This window comes from Chelonia mydas, chromosome 4 (assembly GCF_015237465.2).
Source record: "Chelonia mydas isolate rCheMyd1 chromosome 4, rCheMyd1.pri.v2, whole genome shotgun sequence".
NCBI classification, from domain to species: Eukaryota; Metazoa; Chordata; order Testudines; family Cheloniidae; genus Chelonia; species Chelonia mydas.
Window position 1 is genome coordinate 18,719,995 of NC_057852.1, and position 26,557 is coordinate 18,746,551.

The 26,557-nt window shown below is 41.1% G+C and overlaps 2 protein-coding genes across 9 annotated transcripts in view; one reads left to right on the forward strand and one right to left on the reverse strand.

Annotated features, from left to right (window-relative positions):
• The first annotated feature begins 62 nt into the window (after positions 1–62).
• Positions 63–26,556, forward strand: THAP9 (THAP domain containing 9). Of its 3 annotated transcripts, XR_006290460.1 has the most exons (6): positions 63–453; positions 3,233–3,428; positions 4,920–5,226; positions 6,297–6,447; positions 7,865–12,854; positions 25,719–26,556. XR_006290460.1 is itself a non-coding variant. In XM_027827955.3 (5 exons), the coding sequence occupies exons 1-5, from the start codon at positions 374–376 to the stop codon at positions 9,822–9,824; spliced, it is 2,694 nt and encodes an 897-aa protein (XP_027683756.2). In that variant the 5' UTR covers positions 63–373; the 3' UTR covers positions 9,825–14,051. The 3 variants fall into 3 exon arrangements, 2 of the variants coding, with proteins under 2 accessions (XP_027683756.2, XP_043401545.1); XM_027827955.3 differs by lacking the exon at positions 25,719–26,556 and having other exon boundaries at positions 7,865–14,051; XM_043545610.1 differs by lacking the exons at positions 63–453; positions 25,719–26,556 and adding an exon at positions 533–707 and having other exon boundaries at positions 7,865–14,051.
• Positions 16,644–26,557, reverse strand: part of LIN54 (lin-54 DREAM MuvB core complex component) — a 61,633-nt gene continuing 51,719 nt past the window's right edge. For all 6 annotated transcript variants that reach the window (XM_043545611.1, XM_043545614.1, XM_037896768.2 and 3 more), the window contains 6 exons: positions 25,184–25,275; positions 23,730–23,801; positions 21,323–21,425; positions 20,900–21,037; positions 20,503–20,705; positions 16,644–19,261 (listed from right to left, as the gene is read on the reverse strand). In XM_043545611.1, coding sequence (XP_043401546.1) covers positions 19,060–19,261; positions 20,503–20,705; positions 20,900–21,037; positions 21,323–21,425; positions 23,730–23,801; positions 25,184–25,275 — 810 coding nt within the window. In that variant the 3' untranslated portion in view covers positions 16,644–19,059. The remainder of the gene's footprint in view (positions 19,262–20,502; positions 20,706–20,899; positions 21,038–21,322; positions 21,426–23,729; positions 23,802–25,183; positions 25,276–26,557) is intronic.

The window sequence follows — 26,557 nt, forward strand, 5'->3', positions numbered from 1 at the left end:
CCGTTTCTGATTGGTTCAACTCTCCTTCCTCTTCCTTCCCTAGTTCCGGCTTCCGCTTTGCCATGTGGGGCGGTGTCGCAGAGAGTCCCCGGCGCCGAGGAGGTGTGGTCACAGGAACGTGAGGGGGACAGCGACCAATGAAAGGCTCTCTTCCGCAGCTCCGGGGCTAGCGAACGGAAATTAAAAAAAAAAAAAAAAAGCGAGAACCAATCGGAAAGGGCAGAGGACAGGCGCTCACCAATCTGAAGGCGCGTTCCATCAACGCTGGCCGGGACGGGAGCGTGGGGGCTCTTGACTTGGCTGCGCGCGACAGCGGGACGTGGCCGAGGGCGCGCGACAGCCGGGCGGCCGGGTGCCGTGCGGCGCGCGGACCATGACCCGCAGCTGCTCCGCTCTGGGCTGCACCACGCGGGACACCGGGCTGAGCCGGAAGCGGGGCATCTCCTTCCACCAGTGAGTGGGGCGGGGGCCCCCTCAGCCGCGAGGGGTAGCGCTGAGAGGGGACACCGGGGGGCTCCCCTCAGCCCCGCGCGGACGAGTCAGACCGCCACGCGTGGGCCTCGCCAGGGCCGTACCCGCGCGGTCAGACTCACGAGCCACCTCCGCCCTCACCCAAATCATGAGTAGCTTAAACATCAAGAGACGGGGGAGGGGCGCCTTCCTCCGCAGCCGCCTTAGGTGGATACCTGGAAGGAATTTTTATAATGGTAAAAGGCGAGATTTTTCTCCTCATCCCTAGACTCCAGGAGCTGGGGCTTGAAAACACCAGCCACGACTAGCGTTGGCGGGAGGCGACCTGCCCGCGGGCAATATTTTGAGAACCATGGAGGTGGGAGGGAAGGCTAGAGCCTTAGGACGTGGTCTGAAGAGCCGGAGCCCTGCTGGCATAGACTGGGAGGATGTGGCCGCTCACCCACACCTGAGTTTTAAAGAGTTAAACAGCCTTGGGATCTACACCTTCCCCACAGAAATCCCTGTAAATCATTGTGACTTCACAATCGCCTTTCCCTATGTTTTTCTCTCCCCTGCGGCAAAGTGAAAGATGCCCCCCCCGCAATATCACAGCAGATGACAATAAGCGTAAATGCTGAAATTGACTCTTAGAGCTGCCAAAAGAATTATAAAACATTCTTGTCTCTGTGGTATATTAAAAAGAAAAATTGTATCCGCTCAATCAGTGGTTGAAAAACAGGGTGATGGTGGGGAGGATATATGTTCATAAACATTTTGCCCTGTTTTTCAAATTTTGTCATTTTAACCATTTTAGCAAGCTCTACTGACATTCGGTGTTGGAAGAGACAAAACAATTATTCTTTCTTTTATCGTAATCTTAGAGGGTACCTGTAAATATAGAAGATCAAGTATTTTCAGACAGATTTTGTTTTTTAAAATTGTGAGTTGCCTTTTCAATTTTAAACTGAGATTTTATAATTTAACCCGGACTGTTGAGTAATATTTCAGGCCCCCAGAGCGGTCTCTAAAACCTCAGAACTTTCAACTACAGTTACCCACGGACACAGGATTTACCTATGAAAATTATTATGTTGAAGAGAATTAAAGGGAAATAGAGAGTCCTAGCAGGACCTGATCCTGAAAATATTGTAGCTTTACTCAAGTGAGTAGTCCCATTTCAGTGGGACTATCATACTTAAACTTACACATGCTTAAGCATTTGCAGAATTGGAGCCATAGGTCCTGAACTACGGAGCCCCACAATTATCTGCCCTTACTTAAAATGAGGGCAGGATAAATCCATTATTCTTCTGAGTTTAAATAAAAATGAAATTAATTTTTATTTCAGATGTTGTGGGAGGGAAACAGGAGAGCACATGGGTCTGCTGAGAAAAAGATCTCAGGCTTTTCACTTCTCCATCATAGGCCAGTATGATTTTGAGGCCTTGATCTCACATGTTAACATTGCATTATTGTTTTTCTTATGTCCGATGCAAAAAAATTAAAGTCCCAGTTTACTAACTGTTTAGTGTCACTTACTAATCATGGGTAACAGTACACATTCACCCAGATTCTTCCCCACTTACTTGCACTGAGTTGTATCTTATTCTAGGAATAAATTGACCCTTACTTACATACCCATGTATGTCCATTCTGATCCTTTAGTTCCCATTGACTGCCGTGGTGCCGGATCAAACCCTGTTAGGATGCACTTTTACACCAAAGCTTGACCCTGCAGCCACTCTATGGCTGAAACCCTCATTAACTTCAGTGAGCAAGGCCTCGGAGATTTTTTTTTTCTTACATTCCCAATTGTATTTGCAAATGGTCATAGCTTTGTGAGCTTAAAAATAAAGTAATTCACCTGTAATTTGAGTTCTCTGTGGATATTGACTATGTCGATTCACATCCCAAAAATAAGGAATGTAATAATTTTCAAGTCGAGCAATCGTACTTAATTCAGGACTCTTTCCATGCTTGATCCCTAACCCTGCAATTAGACGTGTGCACGTGGACCATTCCAGAGTCTGCTTGCACCTGGCTGTAGGGAGTCCTAAGTTTGAACTTTCAAAATTCAGCTTTTATGATTTATCTCCATGGGAAAAAGCACTGTTGTATAACCCCAGAACAAAGTTTTCCCAAATTTCATCCCTCTCGTCTTCCTCCACCCTTCCACACCCCCCCGCCCCCCAAAATTGCATTTGGGCAGTACCAAGTATATGTCATTTCAGCCCCAATGCTGAATTTTTCAGAAAGTGAAAGTGTGCAGGTGAAAAATAGCATCTTTTATAACTGCTGTATTTTGAAAAGGGTAGTATGTATGTTTGAAAGAGACCCAGTCAAAACAGACAGAGGTCAAGGTGGATAGACCAGAGAAGGGAAGATGTCTTGCAGGCCTCCTCCATGCATGGATCTCCATTTGAAGCCCTAATATTTCAGGGTAGATTAACATTGCATTTGCAGAGTACATGCTGGGGCATCTCACAGAGTGGGATTCAGCAATTAAGCAATCCTAACTGCACAGGATTAGGTGCCTGATCTCAGAAGTGTTCTGAAGTGCTCCTTAATCAGTTTAACTAGGGAATTTGTAACTGTAAAACTGTAACTTTTCAAAACGAAAGTCTTTGAATATTGAGGACACTTTTTCTGCTTTTTTACACCCTTTATAAGTTTGGAATAGTACCATTGCCTTCAATGGAATTACTCAAGATTTACAGCAGTTTAACAGAGTAGAATTTCACTTTGACTATATTATGAGAGAGCTCTGCTCACATTTCAGGTTTCCTATTGATGACATACAGCGTACAAAGTGGATCCATGCTGTTAATCGAGCAGACCCCAAAAGCAAAAAGGTTTGGATTCCAGGACCTGGTGCCATATTGTGTTCCAGACATTTTGCAGAAGCGGATTTCGAATCATATGGCATGAGAAGAAAACTAAGGAAAGGAGCTGTACCTTCTGTTTTTCTATACAAGGTAGTTAAAAAGAACTTTAAATGCAATTACCATTTTTAATAGATTGGAAACACATTAGAAACCTTAAAGACAAATTCTAAAATTACTTGAAAAATAGAGGTTGCAACTTATGTTGTAAAGCTATAGCAACACAAGTTGAAACGTCTTAGTTTATTTTATGCTGTGTCACAAATACACTGAAAGAGGGATGGGGGAAGGAAAACATTCTTTATAAAAGCCATTTTGAATCATTTTAAATACATTGCTGGCATTAGTGCTCTTTCAGTTTAAACTTGAATAACCCTCATCCTGCTAACAGCTCTTTTGAAACTACTATTGCTTAGAAAGAACCTTGTCTTTTTCCGGTAAACTAACTAAATTTAAGACAATTTTATTCTGATCTATCAAATCTAGGTAACTTGATTCCTGCCATGCCCATTAAAACTACAGTAAAAAAATACAACCCTCTTGTTACTGTATATGTATATTTTTTCTCATTTATATTTAAATATTTATTCTGGTAGGCTTTCATGCCTACTGGGGTGGTCATTGTTTGAAGGATGAGGCTATAACCATGCTCAGGGGAAGGGTGATCTTTTGGCTAAAGCACAGATACTCATGAATGAAATCTCACAACTCCCCTGTATTTGGAAAGCACTTTGAAATCCCCAGATTGAAGGCATATTATATGTATGCAAAGTGTGGCAAAGTTACAAAAAGGCACAAAAACAGGAATATACATTCCATTCAGCACAGCTTATTTTATCAGCCATTTAAACAAAACAGAATCTAACGCATATCTAACTAGATTACTTACTAAGTTCTAAGATTCCATTCTTTTTCTGTTCCCGCAAAAGCATCACACAGAGAGAGAGAGAACCTTTGTTTCTCCCCCCCTCCAGCTTTGAAAGTATCTTGTCTCCTCATTGGTCATTTTGGTCAGGTGCCAGCGAGGTTATCCTAGCTTCTTAATCCTTTACAGGTGAAAGGGTTTTTTCTCTGGCCAGGAGGGATTTAAAGGTGTTTACCCTTCCCTTTATATTTAGGACACGGGTACAGCCCTGTGGTACAGGAGCTGCCACTACAGCGTAGATGTGGGGCAGGCTCGCTCTCTAACCACCACCCCTGCGCCCTGAGGCCTCCCCTTTGTATCCAGACAGGATCAGGGTTGAGGTTCAAGGTGCAGGGTGCATGTATCTAACGATGGGTCACAGGTGGTCCCCTTAGTAAGAGTCTGGGAACCACTGATTTGATTGTTGAGATCTGATGGCATCTTTTTTGTCCTGTGTAGTTTGACACAATAATATCCTTATGCCAGAAAAACTTGTGCGGTACCCAGCATTCAGTTACGAGGGGTGGAAGTCCAAAAAAAGACCTTACTTAGAAATACCAACACTTCCTATTTTTCAGTTAATACAACCAAGAATCTGGCTTGCATTGTTTCACTGTAGCTGTGCACTGAGTTCTAGTATTTTCCCCCATAATAGCCCCATATTCTTTTCTGTATTGTAGGATCCTCTGAGTACATATCTTAGAAATAGAAGATCCCAGAAAGCATTAAAGCAGCCACTCTCACACAATTCTTCTGATGAGGAGGTCATTACTGCGGATCACAACTATAGCTTAAAGAATCCTGCAACGGCTGCTGAGCAACAGACAGAAATGAAAGAAATAGTACAGTTGCCTAAAAAGAAACTTGTTGCAGCACGAAGGGGTCTCTCTTACCGAGAACGAAATGTCTTTAGCGTAATCAATGAGCTTGTAAAGAAGAAGCTGCTCTCTGAAGAAGCTATGAGCCTGCTGCAGGCCCAGTTTTCAGGTATTAAGGGCCTTGGTTAGACAGTAAACTCTTCAGTGCAGAAACTGTACATTTGTTTTTCCAGTGCCTACCGCACTGGGCCCTGGATTTCAGTTGGGGGCCTCTAGGCACTAATGTAATATAAAAATAAGAACCACAACCGAAGGCTTTTTTGTGAAGATACTGTATCTCAAATTGGTTACTAAAAGTTACACAATATGGGCCTGTCCTCCAAGGTATTTAAGTCCCTCAACTTGTACTGAGATGAAGATGAGTTGAGGGGTGGCCACCCCTCGTATCTGGGCCCTAGAACAGTGTGTGTGATGTGAGATACTAGGCTTTATTGAATAAACATTCAGCTTAAAGAGATTCAAGCTTGAATCTAAATTCTGTTTAAGGGAACCTTATATTCCTCTCTCACTTAGAAAGTGTTTAGAAAATTGGCTCCGTTCATTTTGATAATATGGGAGAAAAATCATTTAAATTGCTTTAATCCTAACTGAGTCATGAATAGTAATACCTAGCACTTATATAGCACTTTTCATCTGTAGATCTCAAAGCAACTTTTCCCAGCTAATTCAGGAACAGCACTGACCCTCTCTGAATAGAGCCACATTTTATCCTTCTCCATTAGAAGGATGTTGGCTGTGACGTGGGTCCTGAAAGGCAGTGAAGTGTTAAGGTATGAGGAAAATGGGGATATCTGGGTTGTTGTTAATGTTAAATATTAAGTGCCATCCCTGCTAGAAGGCAAACAAGTCTGGATAAGACAGAATCCACTGCAACACCCAGAGAAAGAGGCTAGCATAAGTGAGAGTTCTGGCAGGGGCATGGAGGATTTCACTCCCTTTCCCCTTTCTGTAGGGGAGAGAACTCAGTAATCAGGTCTGAATTTTGTTTTACTGCAACAAGAGTACTTGAGTGATGGCACTTCGGCATTAGGCTTGTGCCTTGTCAAACAGCATTCTTTTTTTTTTTTTTTTTTTTGCTGTCTCTCTCGTGCCCTGCCATGTAGAGGTACTTTTCATCTGAATTAAATGATCAGGCTGTTCATGCTTCTTACCAAAGCTGATCTATATTTTTAAAAACAGATTTGCAGTGGGAACCATACAGCTGGAGACAGCTGACTGAGTGCTCCACAGAAATGAGGCAGTTTGCCTGTACTCTCCACCTCTATAGTAGTAAAGGCTATGATTATGTAAGAAAGAATTGCCCCCTGCCTCATCCTTCCAGCCTGACAAAGTGAGTATTTATTCTCGTTATCTCAAGTTATATTTCCAGGTTGTCCTATAATAAGTAAGAGATGGAGTGTTCAGAGTAGAGATTTCATAAAAAACAATTCAACATGACACCTATGCTATTGTCTTACATTTTTATTATTTAAGCATTTTTATTATTTAAGCTAAGCAGAATAGGCTGCAATTGTTACAGGAATATTAACTCATGTCAGAGAATGTTGGTGGGGTGGCGGGGCGAGGCTGTGCAAAACAGTTGCACCATCATAAAGTAACACATCCAAAGATTAAATTTACAGTAGCAGAGGTAGTCAGAAGCACGCTGCATTCTTCCAGGTGACTGACCAGTGGGGAAAGACAGACATCAAGTGCTTGACTTTGATACCTGTATTCATTTCAGCCTATAATAAAAAGAGGGAACAAATACTAAAATGCAATGACTACTTTCATTACTATTATTTACATAGTACCATGGGTATACATGGTACTTTGCAAACACAAAGCATGACCGTGTCTCTGACGTGAGGAGTTTACAATCTAAGATCCAGATCCATTGACTTCAGTGAGAGGATGACTGGGCCAAATACTAGATAGAGAAACTATAAAGATCAGTCCTGGGAGAGGGAGCAGGCTGCACTAGAAGAGATCAGTGCCCACATTTAGAGTGCTGTGTGCAGCACTGGTCACCCAGAAGATATTGAAGAGTTAGATGGGGTTCAGAGAAGGGAGATGAGAATGTTTACTGGCATGGGAAAAAACAACCAACTACTTTCCTGTAAGGAGAAATTGAAAAGATTGGGATTGTTCTCCTTAGAAGGGAGAAGGATAAGAGGGGACATGCTTAAAAGCATATAAAATTATAAATGTTATACAGGAAGTAGATTAGATGTGTCATGCAACACAAAAGCAAGGGGACGCCACAGTACAAATTCATAACTTATAGAAGGAAATATATTTTGTGTACAAATAGATTGTAGAACTCATTGAGAATTTAGTAAGATTCAAAGAGCTATTGACAGGTCTGATTCAGTATAGCAATTCCTATGTTATGACGGAAGGCCAAGCAAATGTACTAAGTGTGAAGGGGAAATAAGGCAGGAGCTGTTCCAAGCATACAGGACAGCATGAAAAAACAAATATATATGAAAGTAGTGAGAGGCAATAGAGGAAACATTGGAGAGAATGCCAGAGCATCAGGCAAATGGAGGAGAGGATGAAAGTTGAACTGTAGGAAAGTACTGGTATGTTTCAGGTTGCAAAGTGTGTCATCTAGGTAAGCCTTATTACTTTAGAAATGGATGCTATGTATATTAATTTGCATTAAAAATCTGTCAGCACTTTACTAAGTCCTAAAGTCTGTTAATAGTTTCTTTTTTCCCCCCTTAGATTATAGCTCCTAATTATTTCTATCTTCTGTCTTCCAGCTGGTTGTCTAATGATGAAGGTAGTCCAGGCTTCAGCAACAGTATTTTCTTTCACCTTCAGCAGAGAGTAGAGCAAGGAGAACAGGCATACCAGTACTGCTCACTGATGATCGAAGGTATGGCTCTCAAGAAACAGCTGGAGTGGGACCCTGTGACTCGACGTCTGATTGGGTTTGTAGACGTAGGTGCAGGAGCACTTGATGCTGATGAAGCACCACTGGCCTCAGAAGCTATAGTCCTAATGGCAGTAGGTGTTCTTGGTCACTGGAGAGCTCCCCTGGGTTATTTCTTTGTAAATGGAACCACTGGCCATTTACTAGCTCAGCTGCTTTATCAGACCATCAGCAAGCTGACCAGCATAGGTGTCAGAGTTCTCTCTGTGACGTCTGCGGCCACTGCTCACGGTGTTGAGCTGGCAAAGGCGTTGGGCATACGTATGGATGCCAACAACATGCAGTGCACTTTTCAGCATCCTCACAGTGCCACTCATCAGATCACATACTTCTTTGATGCTTGCCATATGCTCCAGTTAATAAGAAACGTGTTTCAGTGCTTTCATAGGATACAGTTCATTAATGAAACAGCACATTGGCAACACATAGTGGACCTAGTGACTCTGCAGGAGAAGGAATTACTGTATATTAGTGACCGATTGTCAGGAAGACCCAGAAATAGTGAAAGCTGTCACTTGAGGGTGAACTACGTAGCACAGCTGTTCAGTGAGAGTGTCACTGGCACGCTGGAATGTCTCCAGTTGTTGGGCCTGCCTTCTTTTCAGAACTGCAGTGGGACCATCAAATTTGTGCGCTTGATGAGCTCTCTGTTTGACATTTTTCATGGAAGAAGCTGTTATGGAACGGGATTGAAAGGGCCTGTGTCCTCTGAAAATTACGTCAAGATACATCGCCTCTTAACTGAGGCTAAAAGTGTCTTTGTTGCGTTAACTGACACTTCAGGGAGACACTTTCTGAAAGGTAAACACAAATTAGGATTTCTAGGGTTTTTGCTTAATGCTGAGAGCTTAAAATGGCTTTACACAAACTATGTCTTTCCAAAGAGCATGCCCTTCCGCTACCTCCTGACTTACACATTCAGCCTAGATCATCTGGAATTATTTCTCAGCACCCTCAGGCAAGCATGTGCTAGCTGCAATAACCCTACCTGCATGATGTTCCAGACTGCTTATTCTAAACTCCTGACCAAGTATAATTTGGCACCAGGATTACATCAAAATCTTTTAGGTGACATGAACACCTTAGATGTATCTATTGTTCGTAGGACAGATTTGGCCCTTGGTACCATTCATTCTCAGTACGATCGGGGTTGTGTGGCGATTCCATCAATGGACTACATTTACTATACAGGCCATATTTCATTTAACTGTACACTGAGTGATGCATTGACAGATCTGTCACTATATGCAGAAAGCATCACCTATACTGCTGGCTGTGTTGCTGAGAAGTTAGCAGCTGCCATAAGATGTGAAGCCTGTGTCACTTCTCTCTTTGTGTCAGATGAAAAAATCCTAAAATGTGGTTCACTGTTGTGCATTAAAAAGATTGGGAGCTGGAGTTTGCCATCAGAGAGCGTGCGTCAGATTGTGAGCATTTCTGAGCAAATCCTAAAAACGCATGCAAGAGTGAAAGACTATAACCTAAGCCTCAAGCAACAGGCTATGTATTTAGAACAGAAAATTTTATATGAGTTATCTGAACAGAGTCACCTTTTCTCGGAGTTAAACAATCACCTATTTGAAGGGGAGTTGTGTGTCACCAATCACTACACAATGCTGTTAAGGAACATAGTGCAATGTTACTTAAATGTCAGAGCTGAACATGCAAAAGAATGGGGTTTGGAATACTGTTCTGGAAGGCATGGATCGAAGAAGTTGACTAGGAAACATCCATTTTCATCATCATTAAAGACTTATAAATCTATCCAAATCTTTCCTGTGCCATAATTTCTTACTAATTTGTTAAATGATCTCCCCTTGAGTAATGTTTAGATAAGGTCTGATCTATGCAACACAAGTGTCGGAGAACAGGGATGGTGTATTTCAGTTGATCTCTTGGCAATACTGTGTCCAGCGGTGGCTAATAAAGGGGAGTCCTAGGAGGATTAACTGTACTAGGTTCCAGTCATGCCTGGGGTTAGAAGTGGAAAATGAGCTTGATCTCATCCTAAATTCTCATTTATGCAGATTGCACGACCACAACCTATTTTAGAACAACAGTGTCTATGAAAGGACTAGATTACAGAAGCTACTGGAAATCCACATTGAGGTTCATTGGCAGTTATGTGGGGAAGCTTGCTGAATACCTATCTATGCTATGCCTGGCTCTGGGTAGGGCTGTTAGCCCCTGACTATGATGAATACAAAGTTTCCTCATACATGTTTAGAAAAGGGGCTGGGGGGAAAGAACTGATGGTGTACTATAGCAGCAGATAACTCCATAGAGCTGTAGAAAAAAAATTAAGCAGCAAAACAGCTTACACAAAGCTATTAAAAAAAAAAAAAAAGATTTGTACTAGAAACAACATGTTTTACTTGTACTTACTGATTATGTAATCACTCTGCCTTTCACCCTTTAATTCCACTGGCAGCTTATTAGAAAAATAAAGGATTCCAAACTGCTTCCTTTAAGTGCTTAAATCTGAACATGAATTAGGATAACATGAAGTGACGAAAAGACCTTGATTTTGGCTACCCCAATGGGAAAACAAGTCAGTCAGGTAAGAAATAAAACTGATGGAATAGGGTCAGGTGCAGGGGATCTGTCATAGAATGGAATAGATAGAAAAAACAAGACTTGTCATGCATTTCTCTATGCAGGATTCTAGAAAATACTATATACAGGGTGGGCCAGATAATCCTTGAAAATATTTAGGAAGTAATTTAATATCTGCAGATGTGCTTGGCAGTGTAGGAGGTATCCTGCCTTGGGGAGCTTGCAGTCTAAAGACAGAATAACTCAGGACCCAGTAGGAGACTTAGTGCAAAGTGTTGGCAAGAAACTTTTGGTTTGCTTGTTTCCTCCTCTTAATAAAATGTGGGGAAGACAGTCAAAAATGTGTATTTGACTGACAAAGATTAGTGTTTGCAGAGCTCATCAGAGAAGTGAAGGCCCAACCTATTGTTGTTGACCATGCAGAAGGGAGGGAGAAAGAAATGAAAGTGGGTGGAAGACTAGTATTGGTGGGTTAAGAGAGTGAGGAAGGGCAAAATGAGATCCAGGCTGTGCCATCAGCTGATTATACAAGGCCTCAAGGGCAAGGAAGAGATATTAACATTTGATTAGGTGGGTAAGGGGGAAAAGTCCATTTGAAAGAAGCTGTACATAGCAACCCTGGGACTTGGGGGGAAAGATTTGACATAACTGCAGTGTGTGGTGTAATAGCCTCCTGCTGCGAATCAGACATATGTTCTTCAGGTTGTGTGTATATTATATTAATATTGTTAACAAATACACAAAATAATAAAAGTGCAGGTTACTGTTTCTCTTCTTTTAACTTTGTTATTAATTCCTCTTTCCAGTACCTTTCTGTATCTAGCTGTTTGACTCCCTCCATTCTGCACTGTTTTGTACTAAACAACAGTTTAAAATTCATCTGCTTATTTCCATCTACTGGGTTCTCATTTCTTCAGTATAATTTTGTTTTTTCCCTTTAAGGTTACAATTCCCCACAAAGAGGAAATTAAGTAATTTGCATTTTAATGGGCCCAATCCTGTGAGATACAGGATACTTTGTAGTCCAGTTGACTTCAGTAGTTTAGGGTGCTCAAGACCTTCCAGGAACAACCCCCGCTTAATAGCATTGTAGGCTTGTGGTCCTAATCACTAGCTGGGGACAAATAGTCATGCCAAGGTTAGTTCCTGTCCCTTTCTGCAGGGCTCGTTTATTTCTTTGTGAAGATAATAAAGAAGGTGTAAAAGTAACACAAACACCCATTTGGGGAAGGGTAGTTACTGAGCAGACCCTTCCCCCCATTCGGGGGGTGGGGGTGGTGAATCCACAAGGCCTGCCTACAGCTTCCTGCTCTAGGTATAAGAGTGTGTGCTCCCTAATTTCCCCCACCCTTCCATGGAGCTGGGTCCTCCTTTCTATTGTTCAGATGAGAACATGGGCCATTCATGAAGTACTGCTCAGCTCCATCAGCTGATTCCCACCACCTGCCTGATGGGCTTCTCTCTGGAGCAGTCAGCTTTGCTTGAGCCATTAAAGAGGTCATCTTCTGTCCCCATTTTAATGAGGATTCCTCCCTCTCACATACCATGTCCTGTACCAGCCTGTGGTTGTGGACAACCCAAGACAACAGCTGAAGCCTGAATTACTGCTGTAACAGATGGTGCTGTATTTGTAGCTGCTGGTGTTGCTGCTATGGTAGGATCTGCTGCAGCTGCTGTTGCTCTCCCATCCACTTCATGAGAGTTTCAGGATCATGCTTCTCTCTGAGCAGTGGCAAGCTATGCCTGCATTGTTCACTACATATAGGCTGGTGGTCCTGATCATCAGCTGAGGACAAATGGCCACACCCAGCTTTCCTCAGGGCTGTGCTTATTCTTCTTACAAAAAAAGAAAGAAAAATGTGCAAAAGTAACACAGACAACCATCTGATGAAGGGTTCAGACTGGGGGCCTCTGGTAACTACCAAACAGGCCCTGCCTACAGTCAGCTGTTCTGATTACAGAAGAATGGGGAAACGGAAGGAAGAGAGTGCCCTTTCTCATGGAGCTGGGCCCCGCCTTTATATTGCTCAGCTGACAGCATGGGCCAATCGAGGTACTGTTCAGCTGCAGCCACTGATTCCCAACACCTGTCTGCTGGGCGTCTCTCTGGAGTAGGATCAGCTCCTTGTCCCTGCCTACTCCAGCCACTAAAAGGGCAGATGGCCCTGTTACAAGCATCATGAGAGAAAACAATGGAATTCCTGTTGACTGGATGATGGAAACAGAAAACTCGAGAACTTTGTATGTTCACTAAGAAATGGGTAAGGCCTTCAAACATCATGGTGATGGGTGGTGTATGAACAGAAAGATTTCAGCTGAGGACCTCAAAATGCTTTACAAACTTTAATTATCCCTTCCAATAGCTTTGTGAAGTGAGGAAGACACAGTGATTATTTCACTCACCTCTGACATGAAAAGCTAAGGATGAACATAACTGTTTAGCAGCACATGGTAATGTGACTTACACAATAGGTTAGGGCTGGAGGTGAAGAATTCACTTCCCCTTTTAGTACTTATGAGTACCCAAACAATCCCAAAAAGTGTTGGAGAAATCTAGATATGTAAAATACACTTACCCCAGCTAGAAGTTAGTCAGACACCAGTAAAGTGTCTCCTCTGTCTTGCCTAAAGATTCCCCTAGGTGTCTTTAATGATTGCGAGCAGGTACGACCTCCATTTTACATGTCATCCAAAATAGAGCATGGCCACTCACACAGTCGCCTTAAACTGTCCTGGGGCACTGATTTCAAGACCGAGTCTAAGAAAGAGAAACATCTACTGAATCACCAGTGTGGGTTCCTGTTATAACTAAGTGTTTTTTGGAGGTTTACCCAGACAAACCAATGTAGTTTGTGAGATATGACAGGGTGACACTACAAGGCAGTGTGATTGCAGGCCAATTATTATTATTATTAAGTAAGGCCTGAATTAAAGTTTTGTTTTCCAGAACTCTAAAGGAAGGTGTCCAGAGTTATGTAGCTGTGACTTTACGCATGTTATTGAAAACAATAAGTTGACCTTGAGGTATAGCAATACGTTTTCCAATTCAATTTCTCCTTGCTTTATTTTAGCTGGTTGTACGTTTCCTAATTCTAATGTCTTTTTTTGAGATAGAGTGACCAGAATTGCAGAGTGTTCAAGGTGTAGGCATACCATGGATTTATATAGTGGCATTATATTTTCTGTCCTATTATTTATTCCTTTCCTAATGGTTCTGATATTTTACAGAATATTTTACAGAAGGGCAACAAAAATGATTAGGGGTATGGAACAGCTTCCACATGAGGAAAGATAAAAAAGACTGGGGCTTGTCAGCTTGGAAGAAGAGATGACTGAAGAGGGATATGATAGAGGTCTATACAATCATGAATGTTGTGAAGAACATGAATTAGGAAGTGTTATTTACCCCTTTTACATAATACATGAACCAGGGGATAACTAATTAAATGAATAGGCAGCAGGTTTATGAAAAAACAAAAGGAAGTACTTCTTCACACAACGCACAGTCAATCTGAACCTCATTGCCAGAGGAGGTTCAAAGGCTAAACACATAACTGGGTTCAAAGAAGAATTAGGTAAGTTCATGGAGGTTAGGTCTCATAAATATAAAGGGAAGGCTAACCACCTTTAAATCCCTCCTGGCCAGAGGAAAAACCCTTTCACCTGTAAAGCGTTAAGAAGCTAAGATAACCTCACTGGCACCTGACCAAAATGACCAATGAGGAGACAAGATACTTTCAAAGCTGGGGGGGGGAAGAAACAAAGGGTTTTCTCTGTGTGTCTGTCTGTCTGTCTGTCGCTTTTGCTGGGACCAGAGCAGGAATGCAGGTCAGAGCTCCTGTAAAGGATTAATAAGCAATCTAGTTAGATATGCGTTAGATTCTGTTTTGTTTAAATGGCTGATAAAATAAGTTGTGCTGAATGGAATGTATATTCCTGTTTTTGTGTCTTTTTGTAACTTCATGTTTTGCCTAGAGGGATTCTCTATGTTTTGAATCTGATTACCCTGTAAGGTATTTCCCATCCTGATTTTACAGAGGTGATTCTTTTACTTCAATTAAAATTCTTCTTTTAAGAACCTGACTGCTTTTTCCTTGTTCTTAAGATCCAAGGGTTTGGGTCTGTGTTCACCTATACAAATTGGTGAGGATTTTTATCAAGCCTTCCCCAGGAAAGGGGGTGTAGGGCTTGGGGGGATTTTGGGGGGAAAGATGTTTCCAAGTGGGCTCTTTCCCGGTTATATTTTGTTAGACGCTTCGTGGAGGCAGCAATGAAGTCCAGGGACAAAAGGTAAAATAGTTATACCTTGGGGATGTTTTAACCTAAGCTGGTAAAAATAAGCTTAGGGAGTTTTTCATGCAGGTCCCCACATCTGTACCCTAGAGTTCAGAGTGGGGAAGAAACCTTGACAAGGTCCATCAATGGCTATTAGCCAAGATGATCAGGGATGAAACCCCATGGTCTGGGTGCCCCTAAACCTCTGACTGCTAGGCACTAGGACCGGAAGACAGGTTGTGGAGCACTCCATAAATTGCCCTGTTCTGTTCATTCCCTTTGAAACATCTGGCATTGACCACTGTCAGAAGACAGGATACTGAGCTAGAGGGACCATGGCCATTCTTGTGTTCTTACCAAGTGTTATGTATGAATGGCAGAGCTGTAGCCTAAAAATCATTGTGTATAAAACAGTTTTATAATGTACATTCTTCTACCTTAGAACAAAGAAATATCCTGTGCAGTTTAACAGCTAAGTTGAGGACAGTCTCCTTTGGATGAGGTGAACAGTGCTATGGAAATTTACAAATATTTACACTGCTGAGGATACACAACTTTCGAGACCGTCAGTGAATTTTCTTGCCTTTCCATGACTCAATACTAGATGGCAGTGCTGATGCACTTAAAATGCTGCAGGTTCCTTGAAGTATACCAGATGATGCTCCAAAAGGCCCTTTTAGCTTCCTTTGCTGGAAGGGCAAGGGGTTCTGTTGCTGCTTCTGCTGAGTGGCATAGACAGAGCACCATTGTGTTGAACTGCTTGTTAAACTCTGGTGGTCATATGGCCCTATTAAATGATCCATGCAACAGGACACTGTCTCCTCACAACTATCACATCAGACTAATTTATCCAGCAATACAGTTCACAAAGGAGCCCATTTATTCTACAGTCGTTTTTACAAAGTGAAGAACACCAGTCATTGGCTCTGATTTCATGCCAAGAGGCAGAGTGGTTGCCTGGACTTTCGTGACTCCTCATTCAGTTACTTTGTTGCAGTGAAGCTGCCCTTGCATATGGTGCTTTATATAAAACAGTAATGCCCTGTTTAACTGCAGTTTAGTCACTTATTTTGCAAAGCAGGACGATGGTATGTACCATGTTAACAGGATTAATTCGTTTGCCAAAGCACCTTACTACATTCAGGAGCGCATAGAATCATTCAGCCCATTTTCTAAGGCAGGGTGCAACTCTGCTAAACAGTGATTATTCCTATGTATGACAAGGACATGGTTAGTCTTTTGTTGCAAATTTTTGCCCTTCTAATGAAGTGTTTGAGTGAGTATTTAATACCTAGAGCTCTCTTTATTAAGCAGTGGCAGAACAGAAGAGTGGGATCCTGACGGGGCATGACGGTCCATTCATATGGATCTGTTTGTTGGATCAAGTACTATGTTTGTTCACTCTCCACAGGGATAGAACCTGGATTTGCTCATGCAGGAGAGTTAACTAAATACAAAAATACCATTTTGGGCCCAATTACCTGGTAGTGCATGTATCTATTTTGGCCCTATTTCAGAGTACTTAAGCACATACTTAAGTCCATCCTTGCTCAGAAAAGCATACAAGCACATACATGCTTTGAGAATGTGCTCCAGTCCTATTGAAGTCAATGGGATTTAATCCCATGCTTAATGACAAGGAAGTGCTTTGCTGATTTGGGGCCTTAGTGAATGCAACTTTAGTGACAACCTGGCCCCTAATTAATAAATCAGGTACTTTAATAAAACAGTTAATGTTCTTGCCAGCTCTAAAGGAACAGAGTGCAAAAATCATGTTTACAGAATAGTATAAATGTTTATTTTTCTTTGTGATTTAGCTGACTTTTTACAGTATAGAAAAGTGTATTTTTTGAATTGGTCTAGTAAATATAAATTTAATCTTTCTACTTTTAGGTGTAAACAGAACTAGAAAATGAACCTTTGTCCCCACCCCAGATCTGTTTAAAATAACTGGATGAACTTGACTGTAAATCTTGTTCAGCAGTTCGTTGCAAATGGCTAAGGAAGTACAAAAATGATGTAGTACATATTAAGCGGGGGCGTTTGGAAACAAGCTCAATGTTTCAGAAAGCTTGTTCAAAACAAGTAGAACTAAGAGTATTTGATTGCACCTTCAAAATCTTTACAAGCAATGCCATCATACATAATCTACAAGTGTAATCCAAAATTTCACAAACATTTTCTCCACATTGTATATAAATACACATCACAAAAGGTGCAATTTGGAATAGGACATCGAATATATACAAAATTAACATGGATTTATTTCTAGACAAAAGAAGGTGTATTGCAATCTGTTTGAAAAATAACTTGATTAGATATTACTTTATCCACTTACACTAATTTACATTTATACAAATCTGGACATACTATATTGAGTCACTAAAAGTAAGATGAATGGCTGAACTATCTACATTTAAAGTTATCGCACTGACGTTTTAGAAATCCAGATCCTAATTATTAAAAAAAAAAAAAACTTTTTAATGAATGGTAGATTCCCTTTTCGCAGGTGTGTGTATGTGTATTTGCTACATATACACAAATATTGTTAAAGAATATATACACACAGTTCCACATGGAGAGAATGTAAAATCCCTTTTGGAAAATAAAAGTATCAATCTTGTTCTGATAATTACAGAGAGAATTAAGATACCTAACTAAATAAATGCCTGTGAATTTAAACATGGTTATTTCCTTTCATTAAATTTAGAGCTACTTAAACAGGTTTAACAATTTGTAAACGTGCTACACTACCAAAAATGTGATTTGGGACTGTTTGTAGTAAATACTAGAAAAAGTTCCCATCCTTAAGTGTCTTCTATGCACAACTGTATTTGACCTGATTTGATTCTTTCCCTGTTCCCCACACACAGAAAGGTCAGATGCATCTATTTTTGACGGTGACCTTGAGTCCGTACCAGTGTACTTGCATGTCGTGGCTCAAACTGCAATCCTAAATAACACTGTTAAAAAAATAAGCCAAAATGAGTCTCCAAGATTAGAGAAGGGATATCAAAAAGGTCCACAGCTGTACGCAGAGTCTGATCTTTACACATGTTCTCTGATTAACTTGGATGCAGCTAATTTGAAATCTATCCCACATGAAAACTGTGCTAACAGGAAAACACAAGGGCTGGTTCCCTCACACCCAGTAATCTCAGTTTGTGTGTAAATGTACACAACAAATATCTCATTTTCTGCCAGTTTAAGGGCTTTATCCTATGAGGTGCTAAGGACTGCAAACCCTCTCTGGCTTCAGTGAGAAGCTTGGATGCTCAGGACCTTGCAGGATTGAGCCCTAGATGCACAACAGCATCTCGCTGCTTGATGTTTATCTAATGATAAAAGTTGGATGGACAACTTGCTTTTACAGCATTGCTTTTAATTCTTTCTGAATGTATAGCCCATCGTCTGTCCTTCAACTTCCATTTTAGACTATTCAGCAAGCCAGTAATGAAATCTGTCATCATTTAAAGAAAAATTTAAATACTTTCCATTTTAAAAGTTGTGCCCTGAGGCCCAGATTCATCAAGCTTTTTAAGAACATATGCAATGCTAACCATGTAAGCTGTCCAAAAAACTCAACTGCCCACGTGTTTAACATTTGTGTTTAAGGACCTTGCTGAATTGGGTCTTTAACACTGATCCACTGCCTTCCAGGGTTGTAGAGTGATGTTCTAATTTGGTAGGTTGTCAGTATTGTGAAGATGCTCATTTCTATATATTTCTTTTCAGAATTAATTCCTCCACAGATATACTGTTTTCTTGGGCTACTGCCAAAAAAATTTTCTGCCAGTGTCTGCCATATGAACAAAGTGATTCAACTCTATACACTGTAAATAATATATATTATAATAATAATTTATAAAGGCTCTCTGGACAATTTTCTTAGAGAAAGGGGGAAGGAAGAAAACATCTAACTCTTACCAAACCCAAGAAAGTTAAAAGCTGTACAACAGGAAGAAAAATTCACCTTTAGGCATCGTCATAAGTAGAAGAGAATTTAGCTAAAATTTAAAAGAATCTACTCCTAATTATAAAAGATTTTCTTGTTTCAACATTATGCAAGTCAATTTAAAACAAGCACCAAATTAACAATAAAATAGTATTAAATCCTCTGCTGTGAACCAAAGTGTCCCTGTGCCTTAAGTTTCATGTTCAGTCCAATTTACCACGGCTCCTATGCAAGAGTCAGCAGTTCATGGCACAGGGGTCACTTTTGGACTTTCCTGCCGAGTTAATGACTCTCATCAAACAACGTCCAAATTCCTCCAGGATCATACGCTCTGCCGCTGCTTTTGACTTGCCCATCTTTTCAGCTTGCTCGGCCTGCGCAAGCAGGCACTCACAGGTCGCGTCAGCCACCTCCTTGGTTACAAAGGTAAATGGCAATCTGAAATGGAAATAAAAACGTTAACTGTTGTCATCAGTAACCTACACCACATGCACGATCTACAAAACTCTCTCTGAAGCACTGAAAAGTCAGAAGCTGAAGGAAGCCCTCTAGACAGTCCCTCTAGCAATACCTATATATACTTGGACATGTTGTCAAACAAGGAAAATGTTGCTTACCTCTCCATTTTCCCTGTACTAAGGTCCATGAATCCAATTATTTAACTTTAGGATTATGCCCTTTCAAACAGAGGTAGAGCACATTCGAAGTTTTAAATCAGGCTGATGTGACCAGAATGAATCTGCTCCACAGTTTCTGGGGTACATCTGAGGTTGCCCCAACCTGAAAATACTGAACAAGCCCTACAGCTAAACAGGAAGATCACTCCTCAGAGGCAACGCTGACAGCTTTGTTGCTGCTTCCATCTCTGTACATTTTGAGACAGATAGAGAACGCATAATTTTCCATATAATTTTTTGCTCTAGGAAAACTGCGAATTTACGGATTTAACATTAGGATTTCACCTGTATTGATGCTAAAAACTGAATTAAGAGAATGTTAAAGTTACATGGTTAGAGACACAGAAGTGTGGCAAATTCAAGTTTACACATGTAAATTTAACTCTGTCTCCTTCTCTGTATACATTTTGGTGCGGGTTTTTCATTACTGTTCCTCAAATGCTACAATGTAACACAAATCAGTTTTTCTGTACCACAGATACACATATATATAGTCTCTTGTAATTGTTTTTTTAAATTTTATTTTACTTGCACTCATTTCAATGTCATAATGATCCAGTGTATCTTGACTGACAAACTTGTTATATAAATTCTCTTCTCTGTAAGGGACGTATTTTAATAGTTTAGGCAGCAGCCATGCACTATACATCTTTTCAGCCAACAGCACTTAGATGCATTCGGGGATGAGACAATTAACTATGAAATTAGCTCAACTGCAAATTTAGACGGCTTAAATATTCCAGAAAGGTTTCACTATTATTGAAGACAGAGAGTAATATGCATTTGTACAGCACCTCGCTCAAAAGAGCCCCAAGTATGATTGAAGGCTCTGAGTGCTATGGTAATACAAATATTAAATAACATTAGCCAACAAAACCTAAAGAATGAATACAAGTGTCAAAGACTGAAGTAATCTTAGCTTGCGAAAATCCACCCTAGTAGAGTAGCAAGATATAAACCAGTGTTAAAGCCAAGTCAAGAAAATGGAATGTGTTCACTTACTTCCCCCCTCCACTAGTCAGTGCTGGGGTTGGCCTAGTTAACAGGTCTGAGATTTGGGAGGATAACTTTGTCTTTGCAGCTGTCTGTTGCTGGACTCTTACTTCTGCTGCATCTGCTAAGTGCATCAGAGTCTTTCGTTCTGGGCTTTCTTCAAAGTTTTTACAGCCAACACATTTACATATTGAGGAACACATGATTTTTGCCTAAAAAGAACAAAAGAAAGCATGATTGGCCTAAAATACTATTTTATTCTCCATTGCTGGCTCATACACTTAGTATGTGCTGGAGAAATTACAAATAGTTAAAAGTTTTCATTACAGACAGTGCAATGGGCAAGAGTGACATTTAGAAAGGAGAAAAGCCGATGTATTTCTTCAAGGCAAGAAACCCATCTTACCTCATAGCATTCACAATAGTTTTTGAGACAGCCTGATCGTTTGCAGTTGCAGCCTTTGCTGTGCCGCCGGTCTGATTCCCCTTCCTTTCCTTTCCCTATTTTGGGCTTGAAGGCTTCAGGGTTTCTATCAAGGCAGGCCTATCAATGCAGATCCAAAAGGTGTGTCACAGTTCATGCAGGGAGCAAGATCTAGAGCACCAGTGCAGTAAGGACAAACCCAAGACTGTGCTGGAGTAAGTAAATCACATTCTCCTCCCAACCCAACAGGAAAAGGCGGCCTACTTTCATCCCAGCTATAGAGATGTAAAACAAGAAGCAAACTGTCCAGTTTCAATAGCAGCGTTGCGTACATTGAAATAGATAGAAAAGCATGTCACAATGTGTTTTGCAAACTTTAAAGGAGAGAAACAAAAAACCCCTTACCTTTATTGCTTTTTGCCTATCATTTTCATGGTCCAGGTTGTTATAGCAATTGGTACAGTTGCAGTTATTGCAGAATTCACCATTTGCAAAACAATCACAATACCTGAAATAGGAGATGCAGAAGGGATTTACAAACATGGTATGCAGGCATCACACTAGCTGTGGTAGTAGCCACAATAAACATTTCTATTACAGTAACTCCTAAAAGCCCCAGTTGGGATTGGGACCCCATTGGGCCAAGTACTGTATAGACATGAATGAGACCATTTCTGGCCTGGAGGACATACAGCATAAGACCCCAAACTAAGGTAAGTGTGGGGGTATAATCTATAAGTAACCTGGCCAAGGATCGGCACTGCTTTGGTAGTGGCAAGTTTTGTTGTTTTTGCTGGTTAATTTTTTTATTGGGGTAGGGTGAGAAATGGCAGGGATGGAGGCTGGAGTAAGAGTCAGGGAGTAGGAAAAGGAAGGAAGGGGGCAGTCACAGCTCATCAGCTGACTCGTCATGAGCAATAGCCAGGGTATTGCAGGCTTTGCAGCAGAGGTGATTTGAAGGAATATGGCTGTATGGATTATATCAGGGATTTTTCCTACGCATTGGGGTGGGAGGAACAAATCACAAAGGTGCTTAAGAGAGGAGCTGATTGGATAGCTGTGTATCTTAGGTACTTCTGTGACCTCCATTACCGTAGTGTCTCAGTACCTCACAAACTTTACAGCATCCCTGTGAGGTAGGGAAGTGCTATATTCCCCCCATCTTTAAAATGGTGATCTGACGCCCAGAGAGAGTAAGGGTCAGCTTATTCACTGATAAATAAACTGAAACCTATGGGAATTAGGTGCCTAACCTGCCTCACAGGTGTACTGCTAGGACTACCCATGTGCAAACGGGAAAGTTTCCCTGGTGCAAATGGCAGCTTGGCCAGCTTACATTAGCGGATGACAGCACACTGCACCGGTGTCTGGGCACGGATGGCTGCACTTTGAGCAAATCATGCGGTGGACAAGGCCTGAGTTAATTTCTGTACAGTGTTATATAAATGAAAAGTATAGCAGCATCTCTTCTCCCCTTTAGATTTCACAGGGCATTTTGGAATCAGAAAGCTGATATCCAGGAGGAAACCTCATGTCTAGCACACATTTGGCTCTCTATAAATAACAATCATGCAGGCTGTGAGATATCTGAAGGAAAACTAAACATACATGATTAGTTCTGTTCTAGTGTGATGAAAAATTTCTAAGCTCAGAAGTATGTTCACGCCCACATTATGAACATGACATGCATTACATTGAAAATAACCTAAAATTGGCAGGTGCCAGACAGATTTCCTAATTTGGACTCAGATGGCTGTTATATGAGCTTCTCTAACAGTAGCACAATCACTCTGAATGCCCTCTTCGTCATCCAAGGATTAGGAGCCGCAAAGTAATTTCAGTACCTCATCTTGATGTTGTACTATGTGGGAAAGTGTGGCATCATTCCAACTGAACGTTATCGCATAATTACACCAGATACTGATGCAGGCATTGGAATGGAATGGCAGGAGATGGGACACTAGATGGGGAGGGCTCTGAGTTACCACAGTGAATTCTTTCCCAGGTGTCTAGCTTGTGGGCCTTGCCCACATGCTCAGGGTCTAACTGATTACCATATTTGGGGTCATAAAGGAATTTGGCAGAGGCCCTGGGGGTTTTCACCTTTCTTTGCAGAATGGGGCATGGGTCACTTGTGGGTTTAAACTAGTGTAAATGGTGAATTCTCTGCAACTTGAAGTCTTTGAACTAGGGTTTGAGGACTTCAGTAAATCAGCCAGAGGTTAGGAGTCCATTACAGGAGTGGGTAGGTGAGGTTCTGTGGCCTGCAATATACAGGAGCTCAGACTAGATGATCACAATGGTCCCTTCTGACTTTAAAGTCTATGAGACATCACACAGAATGTAAGGAGCTTCAAAGTTCCATTTGTAAGTTTCTTTTTTCACTAAATGACATTTTAAGGCTTTGTCTACCAGACTATTGTACTTAGTCTCCCACGGATGCAACTCCAGTGGTGGTAGCAACAGTGGAAGCCTTCATGCAGACAGGGTTCAGGTGACCACTGGTACCTCTGTCATCCAGTTGAAATGCCAATGGGCAATCTACCCCAGCATTCCCATAATACTATCACCAGTGAAACCACAAGATTCAGAAACTTAGAAAATTGCTAGGATAGACAGCCTAAAGTTTGTCTCATTAAGTATCATATGCACTTATGGCAGGATGATTTGTGGATGAATTGAGAGCCTTACATTGGAATCCTTTTTATATACAGAATTCACACTTTAGAGTTACTTTAATATTTCTATTTAATTTTGGCAATATACTAAAATATTTGTTAAAGAGAAAATACTTAAAACCAAATACACTTACAATTTCAAACACAGCGATTTTGTACAATTGCATGGCTTCCTGGGGCGGTTTGCAGGTTCGGATGGCATAATTCTGAAAAAGAACCATTTTATTATTGGCTTCTCTCTTTTTTTAAGTTCAGAATGTTGATCCACTGAAATCCCATAAGCCAAACTAGACGTTTCTCCTACAATGTGAGCTTTAAAATATCTATGTCACTGATTACAAAATACAATTAGTAGGTAAAAAATCAAGGAAGAGGTAGGCGATTGCCATGACCCTGGCTGCACGCTATGCTTAAAGAAGAGAAAGAAAGGAGACAAGCTAGGAGGGGACCACATGAGAAGAAAGTGCAACTGAGCGTGCTGCAGCCATTACCCTGAATGAAGACCACTCTCCATGAGGATTGTATCTACACTCGGAGCAGGGTTTTGTGACGCTGTTGTGAATCTAACCAAATCCAGTACCATAGAGGAGAAATAAATTCAGACTATGCCTCTCCCTTCATCCAAGTTATGTGTGAATTAAAAATGACAATGAAATGACAAAGTGACTGTCCTAGGAAAGCAGACAGAGACCTGAGCAAAGGGCAAGCAGCGTATGAACCCTGACATTTAGTTTAACATAAAGAGTATTCTGTGTCAGAGATCAGCCTTAACAACCACTGAAAGCTAGGATTTTTCAGTGATCATATCTGGCCAGCTATATTCTGACCATATGTGGTGACCTTCTGATCATGACGTACCCTCAAAGACAAAGCCATATATTGGAGGGGGAGGTGTCAGGCAGGGGTTCAGGATTAGCTCAGACAACTTTTGTTTGTTTGTTTTGTATTTTTTAAATCACAGCAAACCCTTTTAATCGTAAGACTTCCAGAAAAAGGCAGACTCAGCAGAACAGGGTAGAATTTCTAAGCCGGCGTGGGAGGAGGGGGAGGCATATCAATTTGAAGTTTCCACTTTCAATGTGTTACCTTGGAACTAAGCCAAGATTTAATTAAAAAAAAAAAAAAAAAGCCTGAAGTTAGGTTCCCAAATTCATATTCAGGCATCTACATAAATGGCTGGGTTTTCACAAGTGCTCAGCCCCCAGCTGCTCCAATCAACTTCCAGGGAAAGTCCATGACCAGGGCTCCTATGTGCTACTGCAATACATATAATAAATTACCATGGGCCAGCTCTCTGTTCAAACTCCTACTATGGGCTTTGGAAAAAAAACAAACCAAGATTTTACTTTGACCAAGTTTAGTGATTGTAAAAGGTGCTGGATTGACAGCCAGAGAAAAAACAGATGTTCTTTATTTAGCCACAGAACAAGAATAGCACAGACAGCAGCCTCCCCACCCTACCCCGCCTTGCTAATTTTTCCTAAAAAACTCTTCAAACAAGGATAGTCTGTCCCAATTAAATACATCACTTACCATATTTTGGGGAGATGTTGTGGCAAGCTTTTAAAACTATTTTCAAAATACTCACCCATTGAATGGTAGCCTTGCTTGGGTCTGGATATTAGATGTCCCAGTAAAACCAGTGTTGCTTGCTATAGATACGTATGATGACTGCTGTAGCTAACAAAACACAAAGTATAAACGTATAAAATTGTAGAAGCTACAGAACATACAACGGGCTTTGAAGTACACAGTTTTTAGTAAGCATTTCTGAAACTGCTACATGCATCATGTACTCTCCTAATCCATGTTTATGAATGGTTTCAAAGTTTCACAAACTCACAAGACCTAAGCAGTTTAAGGGGTACTCTGTATTCAGCAGAAATGTCCTGGTCTATTTTACATTATGTTTTTGTCCATTTTATCTGTGAACCTTTGGATTGCATTATTTTTAAGCTACTAACGTTATGTAATAACTTTCAGGCAGATGGATGCTAAAATGCTTTACCAATAGCTTGTATATCAGCTATCTATCTACAGGAATGCCTGCACCCACCAGGTGAAAGCTTGGAGTTACAAATGGTTCTCACCCCTTTAATCAGATCTCTTTTCTTTCTTTACAGAGTGGACCTTGGTGCCTGATCACTGCACCTGTGCTACAAGGGATGAATCAGAGCAGTCACACAAGTCACTGAAGCGACCTGAAAGGTCATGATCCATTCAGAATCAACTTGAACAAAAATAAGAAACCATGGCTGATTTGCACTCCCTTTGACTGTGGTACTGTTAAGCATTTACCTGCATACTTTCTTGTTTCATGCCACGATGAGTTTGGTGCAAGAAATATGAGTAGCAAGACCTAGGCACCCAGGACCTTCTCCTAAGAAGCACACACTACAGGAGCATTCCTCACACATCACTCATCACAATCCCTTGCAGGTGGCTCGTCTTTGTATTTTTTTTACTCATTGCTTTCTCAGGGTACATTTACTTTTTCTGCACTGGGCCAGATTTTCAAGAGAGCTCAGCCTCTAACCGCTCCATTTTAGGCATCTAGACAAAGTGGCCACATTTTTCCAAGTATTCGGCAGCCAACAGTTCCCCTTCTGAGAACAATATGAGCTATTTGGGTGCTGAGCACTTCTGAAAATCTGGCCACTTCATTCAGATGCCAGAAAATAGGAGGAGCTCTTTTAAAAATCTGGCCCCAACTGTGAGTGCTGGACACTTCAGAAAATCTGGCCTATTGTCTTTCTTCCATTGCTTCTTTGTACCAACAATAAATATCTTGTAGCATCATTTCCCTCCTGCCATTCATGTAATACTGTGTTGTACCAGATCTTTTTTACCTACATAAAGCAGGCCACTCCAGGAAGAACTGTACAACAAGGTCTCTACCAATTATACGCAGCATGCCAACAAAAATCCCTGTACATCTTAAAATCATGGATTTAATTCCCGT